This window comes from Scyliorhinus canicula, chromosome 5 (assembly GCF_902713615.1).
Source record: "Scyliorhinus canicula chromosome 5, sScyCan1.1, whole genome shotgun sequence".
Lineage (NCBI taxonomy): Eukaryota > Metazoa > Chordata > Chondrichthyes > Carcharhiniformes > Scyliorhinidae > Scyliorhinus > Scyliorhinus canicula.
In genome coordinates this window covers 175178363-175190542 of record NC_052150.1, presented here as the reverse complement: position 1 = coordinate 175190542, position 12180 = coordinate 175178363, and the positions used below count along the sequence as shown (strand labels likewise).

The 12180-nt window shown below is 52.2% G+C and overlaps 1 protein-coding gene across 1 annotated transcript in view; it reads left to right on the top strand.

Moving 5' to 3' along the window:
* Window positions 1-12180, top strand: part of c5h10orf67 (chromosome 5 C10orf67 homolog) — a 434228-nt gene that overhangs the window by 43459 nt on the left and 378589 nt on the right. The window contains exon 3 of the mRNA XM_038796454.1: window positions 34-177. Within this exon, the coding sequence (XP_038652382.1) occupies window positions 34-177 (144 nt within the window). The remainder of the gene's footprint in view (window positions 1-33; window positions 178-12180) is intronic.

The following is a 12180-nucleotide window of genomic DNA, read 5'->3' as shown; positions in this document are numbered from 1 at the left end:
TGTAACATGATTAATATTTTGTGTCTTATTCAGGAAATTGACATACTTAAGAGAAGTGTACAATCCAAAACACAGATCCTAAAATCAGACTATAGCATGAAACTGGATCAGCAATCCTTAGACCTATATAACAGGATTAATGACCACAATTCTTATCTCCGAGATATGTACCAGCAGGTAATAATTTAATTTCCTTTTCTTGGCTGTTATGAATATTTTAGTATATTTTGTGTTTATAGTGTAAGGGTAAGAAGTTGGTTTAACTATCATACTGCAATTTCATTTCAACTTTTAAGCTAAAGACAAACTGTTCCAGTACATCTACAACACTGGCATCTACCCAGCAATGTGGAAAATTGCCCATGTGTGCCCTGTACCGAAGAAACAGGATAAATCCAACCCAGTCAATTACTGCCTTATCAGCCTATTCTCCATCATCAGCAAAGTGATGGAAGGAGTCATCAACACTGCTATCAACAGTGCACTTACTCAGCAATAACCTGCTCACGGACACTCAGTTTGAGTTCTGCCAGGGTCACTCAGCTCCTGACCTCATTAGTTCAAACATGGACAAAAGAGCTGAATACCAGAGGTGAGGTGAGAGAGCAACATTTGACTGAGTATGGCATCGGCTGCACAGCCGATTGAAGTCCCAAAGGCTACGGGCGCAGGAGATTGGGCTGGTAATGCATGCACCAAGGCCAACACTGCTAGGTTGACAATTGCAGTGGAAAGTCTGGAGCACAATGTCAGCAACACCCTGGGGATCACCACTGATCAGAAACTGAACTGGAAAAGCCATATTAATACTGTGACTACCTGGGCAGGTCAAAAGCTAGGCATTTTACGGAGATAAACTAACCTCCTGACCTCCCTAAATCTTGGTCCACCATCTACAAGTGTTATGGGCCAGGGCTTAGAAACTCCAAAGTATATTATGAAGTGCACCTGATTTACAACCTTTATGTTGAATTTGGCTAGGATGAGCACAAGAGCCTCCCCTTCAGGTGTGATTCAACAGTCTTCCTATACACTTTAATCAAAGTTAGCTTTATTGTAAGAACTTAGTTAACATGTATATATAAAAACACAGCAAGAATTCTTATCAATTGCAAACATAAAAACACTCCACACGGTAAACTATGGACAACACATAATGAATTTGCCCTTATCTGTTCCAATTCAAAAACAAAATCCCATAAACCAAAATAACCCTTTTCAAGGCGTGGCCCAGCACTCTGCCTTCTCACTTGAATGAGACTGGCTTTCCCTGAGATTCTGATCCCTTCTCATCAGCACACTGTATTCTCACTTACATAGAATTTACAGTGCAGAAGGAGGCCATTCGGCCCATCGAGTCTGCACCGGCTCCTGGAAAGAGCACACTACCCAAGGCTAACACCTCCACCCTATCCCCATAACCCAGTAACCCCACCACTAAGGGCAATTTTGGACACTAAGGGCAATTTATCATGGCCAATCCACCTAACCTGCACATCTTTGGACTGTGGGAGGAAACCGGAGCACCCGGAGGAAACCCATGCACACACGGGGAGGATGTGCAGACTCCGCACAGACAGTGACCCAAGCCGGAATCGAACCTGGGACCCTGGAGCTGTGAAGCGATTGTGCTATCCACAATGCTACCGTGTGCCCTAACTTGAATGAGACTGCCTTTCCCTGAATATATCTTTTAAGTTACCAAAGCAGGTTGGCACAACCTGTTTACTTCTGGAACAGATATTTAAAACAAAACTAGAGAGAGAGACAGGCCAAAACACTTATTTTCTCGTTCTGTAGTCAACAGCAGTCAAAACCGAAAGCGAAAGTAAAAACAAACCTCACTGCCACAGCTCAGCTCCACCCACAAAATAACATCACTGAAGCCATGTGATAAGACAAAAATTGTTCTTAAAGAGACACACCCATGACACAAGGCACAAGTCAGGAGTGTAATGGAATATTCTCCACTTGCCTGGATGAGTGCAACTTCAACAATGCTCAAGAAGCACAACACCGTCCAGGACAAAGCAGCCCTCTTGATTGCTCCCCCTTTCAAACATTCAAACCCTCCAGCACCAACAAACAGTGGCAGCTGTGTGTATAATCTACAAGATGCACTGCAGTAACTCACCAGCATTCCTCAGACAGCAGCTACCAAACCCACGTCCACTACCATCTAGAGGTACAAGAACAGGAGATACCTGGGAATTCCACCTGGAGGTTCCCCTTCAAGTCACTCACCACCTTGACTTGGAAATATATCGCCGTTCCTTCACTGTCACTGGGGCAAAATCCTGGAACTCCCATCCTAACAGCACACTGGGTGTACCTTCATCTCAAGGACTGCAGCACCTACACTTCAAGGACTGCTGTTCAAGAAGGCAGCTCACCACCACCTTCTGAAGGACAACTAGGGATGGGCAATAAATGCTGGACTAACCAGCGATGCCTACATCCCGTAAATAAATTTTTAAAAGATAATGCACGAATTAACTATAAAGCTAAAACAGACATGTTGATACACATCATTTAGATTAATCCAAATTCTCAGAAATACACCCATTGGAGAGTAGGGAATGTTGTGGCTGGGCAATGGGATGGAGGATGTTGTTGCAGCATGGAAAATGAATGATGCCATGTTAGCCTTCAAAGGAACAACTGCGGAGTTATTCAGCTTTAGGGGTTCAGGTGAGAGTGGCTTTGAGGGTTGAAAACTTGCTTGGTGTATAGGATATCGGGACAATATCAAATTCAATGTGTAGGGAGGAGTTATGTAAGCTTAAATCCTGTTTAATATCTGAAGTAACGCTTTGAGGGATAAATTTCTCAACGGTGTTGGGACTGGATAGAGTGGACGTGGAGAGGATGTTTCCACTTGTAGTAAAAACTAGAACCAGAGGACACAATCTCAGACTAAAGGGACAATCCTTTAAAACAGAGATGAGAAGGAATTTCTTCAGCCAGTGGGTGGTGAATCTGTGGAACTCTTTGCCGCAGGAGGCTGTGGAGGACAAATCACTGAGTGTCTTTAAGACAGGGATAGATAAGTTCTTGATTAATAAGGGGATCAGGGGTTATGGAGAGAAGGCAGCAGAATGGGAATGAGAAAAATATCAGCTATGGGTGAATGACAGAGCAGACTCGATGGGCCGAGTGGCCTAATTCTGATCTTATGTCTTATGGTCTTCTGTTGGATGTAAATCTCAATTTGGGGGCAAGGTGCTCAATGAGTGAGTCGAGGTTCGGGACTGAACCTTGTTGTGTTGGGATTGTTACAGTATGGAATCTTGATCAAAAGAAGAGCCCATGAATTGTAAACATCCTGTTTTTGTATCCTCATGTCACTGAAAGGAAAGAAGCACCGTTTTACAGTAACTGATCCCATCATATTGCGCTGAATGCCAGCATCATTCCAAAAAAAACTTTGGGCAGGATTGCCAATCGGCCGCACAGAAATCGGGAAGGGTGATTGGGGGGAGAATAGCTTCCGAAGCCAAAATCGCGGCAGGCACCAGTTGACACCAAATTGTGAATCCTCGTCACCTTGAAAATGATGTAAATACGCCGCGCGTAGTTTAAATACCATTTGCTTCTCATTAATGGGCCCACCCGCGATTCTCCCCCTCCGATGAGCCGAGTTCCCGACGGCATGGTCCACATGTGTTTTTAAGAATCGTGAACCTCGTGGTTGCTGCTTGGAGAGAGAGAGAGGAGGTAGGACATGGAGTGGAGCGACCGTGGGCTGCTGGCCCGGACACTGGCCGCGCTAGCTGTAGTGGGGGTGCCCTGCCAGGGCTGGGGGAGGGGGGGATGACAGCTGGAAACAGGCCGAGCAGCCGGGGTGACCCCCCCATGGGACTGAGGTGGTGCCCAGCACAGACCGCCATTACGGAAGCCACCTTGCTATGCACCCACTAACCACCCATCTTGGCCCCGGGTTCACCATAGTGTCACTGGCCGTATGGGTGCCCCCATCCCCGTCACCCGCCACACCACAACCCCCCCCGCCTTGAACTCCCTGCCCAACCGGCCACCACCCACCGACGGACCACCCATGGCAACAGCCATGGCAGTCCCCAGCGAGGACAGTGCCTGCCAACGGTACCCCGGGCACCAGGGACGGGCACAGGGCCAAAGGCCCCCATGGTGCCGGCCATGGATGGTCAGGGTTGAGGGGTTGGGCGGGGGGGGGGGGGGGGGGGGGGGAGAGGAGGTGTGGGGGCAGATTCTGCAGTGGCAGCCAGGGCCACAATGTAGCCCGTTGAACCTGGCATGCCGCAGAGGGGCATGTGGCAGCCACCCAGGCTGGAGAAACGGCTGCCCAGCAGGTCAAGGAGGTGGAGTTGTCATGGACACACTGCATGAGGGCTCGTGGGTACCAGCGCCGTCTGACATTCAAGGACCTGCCAGACCGGGCATTCTGTCGAAGACTCCAGTTACACAGAGAGAGACATCTGTCAGATAATGGCTCACCTGGCACCGTGGGGGTATGGGGGAGGACACCCGCTCCTGGTGGCCGTCAAGGTGAAGGTTTCCCTGAATGTTTACACGCCGGGGTCCGTCCAGGTGCCCAGTGGGGACTTGCACGGGATCTCACAGACCACGGTGCATTCACGCTGTCACAGAGGGCCAAATGCCCAAGCGAATGAAATAAAAAATGAAATAAAAATTGTTTATTGTCACAAGTAGGCTTCAAATGAAGTTACTGTGAAAAGCCCCTAGTCGCCACATTCCGGTGCCTGTTCGGAGAGGCTGGTACGGGAAACGGATCAATACATCCATTTTGATGTGGACTGAGCCCACTAGGATGCCCAGGCAGCAGGGTTCGCCACCATGGCCAGAATGCCCTGGATCCAGGGGGTGATCAAAGAGATGTATGTCGTCCGATGGACACCTGCAGATAACAGGCCACTTTACACAAACCGAAAGGGGTACCACTCAATGAACGTTGAGCTGGTCTGTGACCATCAGCTGCACATCATTCACCTATATGCCCGGTACCCAGGCACTGTGCACAATGCCTTCATCCTGGCACACTCGGCGATTCTTGAAATGTTTGAGAGCCCCCCCTCCACCCCCTGAGTGACAAGGGTTACCCTCTGCGATCGTGACTGATGACACCTATCCAGAGGCCACAGACCGACGTGGAGACCCGCTACAACAATGGCCATGTAGTGACCAGGAGTGTGATCGAGCGGTGCTTCGGCCTCCTGAAGATGCAGTTCAGGTGCCTGGACCATGCTGGGGTGCCCTCAAGTACGATGCTGAGAGGGTCGCCCATATTGTGGTGGCCTGCTGCACCCCCCACAACATTGGACAGCAAAGGGGCGACTTGCTGGATGAGGAGGATGAAGACCTGGTATCGTCCGATGAGGAAGAAGCGGGGGAGGATGAGGATGGGCAGGACATGGCGCCCAGTCAAACACAGGAGGCCGCACAATGTATGTGCCATGGCCACTAGTTTCATCGACTAAGAGAGGGGTTGTAGGGTGGGGCGGAGGCTGGTCAGGGGCATGGACAAAAAATTCCAACTCCACATTCCCCACTTCCCACCACGTCCACCCGCCCGCCTGCACCCCCTCTGTGATACATATCTGCAGCACTGCAGGGTGGGGGCCCTTGGTTGGCAGTAACAGCGGGTCTGGTCCATGAGATGGAGGATGATGACAACCTGCTTTGCGATGAGCTCTGGTGCTCCGCATCGTATGACAATATGTGACTCAAGCCCACGGTAGTACCTTCCACTTGGGTGATCCCTGCATGTGAGCTGGTCAGTCCATCACACGGTCCTGTCGAATCTCTGGGGTGTTGGGGGTGGATGGGGGAGAAGCCCCCCCCCCCCCCCCCCCCCCCGCAACCAGGCTGATCCCCCCCCCCCCCCCCCCCCCCCGCAACCAGGCTGATCACATGGAACGTAACAGGGCTAAATGGGCCGGTTAAGAGGGCATGCGTGTTCACGCATTTGAGGGGACTGAAAACGGACATGGCAATGTGAGAGTAGTCGCACCTTAGAGTAACCGACCAGATCAGATTAAGGAAGGGATGGGTTGCACAGGTTTTCCACTTGGGGCTGGACTCTAAGACTAGAGGTGGTGGTAACGGCCCTGAGAGTCTGGTGGCAATGGAGGAAACATGTGAGAGCAGAGTGAGCAACGGTCTGGGAGGCTAGATGGAGGGTTCCGGAGATGGCAGAGAGCAGGGGTCGAGAGGATGGGAGATCTGTTTATAGAGGGGAGCTTTCCGAGCCTGAGAGAATTGGAGGAGAAATTTGAATTGACGGGAGGGAATGAGTTTAGGTACCTGCAGGCGCGGGACTTCCTACGCAGGCGGGTCTCAATCTTCCCGCTGCTACCGCCAAGGGGGATTCAGGACAGGGTCGTTTCCAGAATTTGGTGGGAGAAGTGAGGGTTTCGGGCATTTTCAAGGAACTCATGGGGTAAGAGGAAACACAGACTGAGGAGCTGAAACACAAATGGGAAGAGGAGTTAGGAGGAGAGATGGAGGATGGTCTCTGGTCGGATGGGTTGAGTAGAGTCAGCGCGTCCACATGTGCCAGGCTCAGCCTGATACAGTTTAAGGTTGTTCACCGGGCCCACATGACAGTGGCCCGGATGAGCAGGTTCTTTGGGGTAGAAGATAGGTGCGCAAGGTGTGCGGGAGGACCAGCGAGCCATGTTCATATGTTCTGGGCATGCCCGAAGCTTAGGTGATTCTGGCAGGGGTTTGCGGATGTCATGTCCAAGGTGTTAAAAACAAGGGTGGCACCGAGTCCAGAGGTGCCGATTTTTGGAGTGTGGGAAGACCCGGGAATTCAGGAGGAGAAAGAGGCAGACGTTCGGGCCTTTGCCTCCCTGGTAGCCCGGAGACGGATACTATTAGCTTGGAGGTGTTTCAGCATTGCTAGGTACCGTAATACTTCTAACCAGACTACCACATTCACCCCCTGTTAAAAAAGAGTCCGGCGGGGGTGATGGCTTGGTATTACAACTTTGCCACATGGTAGGGTTTATGGTTATGGAGGTACCGTAACACCTCCGTACAGCGTTTTGACTTATAATCATAACTATTTACAAAGTATTTTACAATTTTACAATTAACTATATACATGTTACAATGAAGCAATCAGTCGATCGGGGGCCCTGGTCGTCCTCTGTGATCGTCGAAGCTTCGGTGGTGACGCCGGTGGAGGTTCGGGCGTCTGTGACTCCGGGAGCGTGGTTTCGATCTCTGTGGCAGCTTCAACCCCTCTAGACGGCGCTGGTGGGGGAGCTGATTTACCTGGAAAGGGAGCACCTGCGGGGTGCGTCGGTGGGCGGGGGGGGGGGGGGGGGGGGGGGGGGGGGGCCTGGACGGGGCCGGTGGAAGAACTGATCCTCCTGGGAAGGGGGCAGCTGTAAGGTGCCCCGGTGGGATGGTGGGTGGGACTGGTGGCGGGGGTGTGCGCGGGGATCCGGCGGGCGCCAGGTCTCGTAGGGAGACCATGTCTTGTCGGCCGTCGGGGTATGCCACGTAGGCGTACTGGGGGTTAGCGTGGAGAAGATGGACCCTCTCGACCAACGGGTCCGACTTGTGCGCCCGCACGTGTTTTCAGAGCCGGATGGGCTCTGGGGGCTGCCAGCCAGGTTGGGAGCGAGGTCCCAGTGGAGGACTTCCTGGGGAAAACAAGGAGACGCTCGTGAGGTGTTTGGTTGGTCGTGGTGCAGAGCAGGGACCGGATGGAGTGAAGGGCATCCGGGAGGACTTCCTGCCAGCGGGAGACTGGGAGATTTCTAGACCGTAGGGCCAGTAGGACGGTCTTCCAGACCGTTCCGTTCTCCCTCTCTACCTGTCCGTTACCCCAGGGGTTGTAACTGGTCGTCCTGCTCGAGGCAATGCCCTTGCTGAGCAGGAATTGACGCAGTTCGTCGCTCATAAAGGAGGCCCCCTATCACTATGTATGTAAGCGGGGAATCCGAACAGTGTAAAGATGCTATGGAGGGCTTTGATGACAGTGGTTGCGGTCATGTCGGGGCAGGGGATGGCGAATGGGAATCGGGGGTACTCAACAATAACGTTCAGGAAGTACGTGTTGCGGTCGGTGGAGGGGAGGGGACCTTTGAAGTCCATGCTGAGGCGTTCAAAGGGACGGGAAGCCTTTATCAGGTGCGCTTTCTCTGGCCGGTAGAAGTGTGGCTTGCACTCCGCGCAGATTTGGCAATTCCTGGTGGCTGTCCTGACCTCCTCGATGGAGTAGGGCAGGTTGCGGGTCTTGACGAAATGGAAGAAGCGATTGACCCCCGGGTGGCAGAGGTCCTCGTGGAGGGCTCGGAGGCGGTCCACTTGTGCGTTGGCACATGTGTCGCGGGACAGGGCATCAGGAGGCTCGTTTAGCATCCCAGGACGAAACAAGATCTCGTAGTTATAGGTGGAGAGTTCAATCCTCCACCACAAGATCTTATCGTTCTTTATCTTGCCCCGCTGTGCATTATCAAACATAAAGGCAACCGACCGTTGGTCAGTGAGGAGAGTGAATCTCCTGCCGGCCAGGTAATGCCTCCAATGCCGCACAGCTTCTACTATGGCCTGGGCCTCCTTTTCGACTGAGGAGTGGCGGATTTTGGAAGCATGGAGGGTACGTGAGAAGAAGGCCACGGGTCTGTCCGCTTGGTTGAGGGTGGCTGCCGGACGTCGGAAGCGTCGCTCTCGACCTGGAAGGGGAGGGACTCGTCGATGGTTTGCATTGTGGCCGTTGCAATATCTGCTTTGATGCGGCTGAAGGCCTGGCGGGCCTCTATCGACAGGGGAAAAACTGTAGATTGGATCAAAGGACGGGCCTTGTCTGCATAGTTGGGGACCCACTGGGCGTAGTAAGAGAAAAAACCTTCAGGGCCTTGGAGCAGTGAGGGAGGGGAAACTCCGTAAGGGGGCGCATTCGTTCAGGGTCGGGGCCTATCACTCCATTTCGCATTACGTAGCCGAGGATGGCTAGGCGGTCAGTGCTAAACACGCTTTTAGCCTTGTTATACGTAAGGTTAAGGATTTTCGCGGTCTGGAGGAATTTTCGAAGGTTAGTGTCGTGGTCCTGCTGGTCGTGGCCGCAGATGGTGACATTATCGAGATACGGGAATGTTGCCCATAAGCCATATCGGTCAACCATTCGGTCCATCTCTCGCTGGAAGACTGATACCCCATTAGTGACACCGAAAGGAACCCTTAAAAAGTGGTAGAGCCGCCCATCTGCCTTGAAGGCAGTGAAGTTTGCGGTCACTCGTGCGGATGGGGAGCTGGTGGTAGGCGGACTTAAGGTCCACTGTGGAGAAGACCTTGTATTGCGTGATCCTTTTTACCAGGCCGGATATGCGGGGGAGAGGGTATGCGTCCAGCTGCGTAAACCTGTTGATGGTCTGACTGTAATCTATGACCATCCTATTCTTCTCCCCGGTCTTTACCACCACTACTTGGGCTCTCCAGGGACTGTTGCTAGCTTCAATGACTCCTTCCCTCAGTAGCCGTTGGACCTCTGACCTAATAAAGGTCCGGTCCTGGACACTACCGTCTACTCCTGGTGGTGACGGGTTTGCAATCCAGGGTGAGGTTCGCAAACAGGGAAGGCGGATCGACCTTGAGGGTCGCGAGGCTGCAGACAGTGAGAGGGGGTATAGGGCCGCCGAAATTTGAAAGTTAGACTTTGGAGGTTGCACTGGAAGTCTAACCCTAGGAGTGTGGCTGCGCAGAGGTGGGGAAGGACGTAGAGCCGGTAATTTTTTAACTCCGTTCCCTGGACCATGAGGTTTGCTACACAGAACTCCTTTATCTCTACTGAGTGGGAACTGGAGGCCAGGGAGATTTTTTGATTAACAGGGTGGACGGGGAGAGAACAGCGCGTTACCGTGTTGGGGTGTATGAAGCTCTCCATGCTCCCAGAGTCGATTAAGCAGGACGTCTCGTGTCCGTTGATTAGCACCGTTGTAGTAGCAGTTGAGAAGGTTCGAGGCCGAGACTGGTCCAGGGTCACCGAGGCTAAACGTGGCAGCAGCTGGGTATTCTCGTCGGGCAGTGTGTGGTCATCTGCACTGGGGTCCTGGGAGTCCATCCAAGATGGCGGCGCCCACTAGTTGCACATGGCTGCGGGTGCACAAAATGGTGGCGCCCATCCATCGCATGTGGCGTCCGTGGAACAAGATGGCGGTGCCCAGAGGCCACTCGTGGCCCTGGAGGAGGAAGATGGCGGCACTCGCTGGCCGCACAGGGCCCATGGAGAGGGTTGTAGTGGCGGTCCGCATTCGCTTCCGGAGACCGCAGCGACCACCCGGGCCTGGCATACTGCCATGAATTGGCCCTTTTTGCCGCACCCTTCACAGGTGGACGAACGGGCCGGGCAGTGCTGTTGGGGGTGTTTGGCTTGCCCGCAAAAATAGCAGCAGGGACCCCCGAGGATGCTGGGCCGTCTTGCAGTGCAAGTGTGTGGGGGGGTGTGGGGCATCGCCTCAGAATCGGCCGCTAAGGGATTCCACGCTGCCCAGAGGGCTGCCGCGCGGTCGGGGGCGTAGACGCAGGCATTTCGGGAGGCCACATCCAGGGAACCGGCAAGGGCCCGAGCATTCTTGAGGCCTAGCGTTTCTTTCTCCAGCAAACGCTGGCGGATTTGAGAAGACAGCATACCCGCAATGAAAGCGTCCCGAATCAACAGTTCAGTGTGGTCGTTTACTGAAACTTGCGAGCAGCTGCAGTTTCTCCCCAACACTAGGAGCGCATGGTAGAATTCTTCTAGTGACTCACCAGGAATTTGTCGCCTCGTTGCTAGTAGATGCCGGGCGTAGACCTGATTCACAGGGCGAATGTAATGTCCTTTCAGCAACTCCATTGCGGCATCGAAGTCGTCCGCTTCCTCGATGAGGGTGTAGATTTCTGGGCTCACCCTCGAGTGCAGGATCTGCAGTTTCTGTTCTCTTGTGGGTGTGTTTTCTGCCGTTCCGAGGTAGCCATTGAAGCACGCCGTATTTGGCAGGTTGTGTCCACGCACGGCCAGCACAATGTTGTACAGTGTGACTGCTGCAGGTCTTTGCCATGCACATGCGTGGCCACAGACCTGGCCATTCTCAGGCTGTTTTAGGCACGGGTGCCGGGTGTTTTTCCCGGCGCCACTGCTAACCCCTCACCGGTCCCGGGATCGGCATAAATTTTGCCGTCGTAATATGCCACAGTTCCCACGCTGGCGTTGGCACTTAGCCACAGAAATGGAAAATCCTGCCCTTAGTCTCAGAAACGGAGAATCCAGTCCCTTTTATTTTGGAAAAGTTATTGCAACACAAATGCACTTGTTCAGACTCTGATTGCATTCACATTTCTAAAAAGCTAGTTGAATCTTCAAAGACAATGTAGATCAATAACTTAAACCGAAAAATCTGTTCTTTGCAGATGGTTGTTTTTATTTTTATACCAAGGTTGTTTCGGATTAAAAATATGGGATTTTGGGGTGGGGGTGGTAGCTAAAGAAGTTCAGTGGATTAGTACGCTGAATTCCCTGGCTGAGCCTTATGTAAAAACACTGATAGGATGCAATTCTCCTCTTTTTTTTTTGTTTCTAAAAAGCCAATGTGAGGTTTTATTCTAGTTAATAGTGGACAAAGCTCCATAGCATAGAACTGTCCATCACTTATCAAAATTGACTGTTTCTGAGGCCATAAAGTTGATTTGTTTTCTTCATTTATGGACTGTAGGGATCGCTGGTTACACCAACATTTACTGCCCATCCCTAGTTGCCCTTGTGAAGGTGGTGGTGAGCTGCCTTCTTGAATCACTGCAGTTCATATGATGATCAGGGGCTGGTTTAGCACAGGGCTAAATCGCTGGCTTTGAAAGCAGAGCAAGGCAGGCCAGCAGCACGGTTCAATTCCCGTACCAGCCTCCCCGAACAGGCACTGGAATGTGGCAACTAGGGGCTTTTCACAGTAACTTCATTTGAAGCCTACTTGTGACAATAAGCGATTTTCATTTCACTTCATTTTCATGTAGGTTAACCTATAGCGCTGTTAGGGAGGGAGTTCCAGGATTTTGACCCAACGATAATGAAGGGACGACGATATATTTCTAAGTCAGGAAGGTGAGTGACTTCGAGGGGAACTTCCAGAGGTACTGTTCCCAGGTGTCTGTTGCCCTTGTCCTTCGAGGTGGTAGTGGTTGTGATTTTGGAAGATG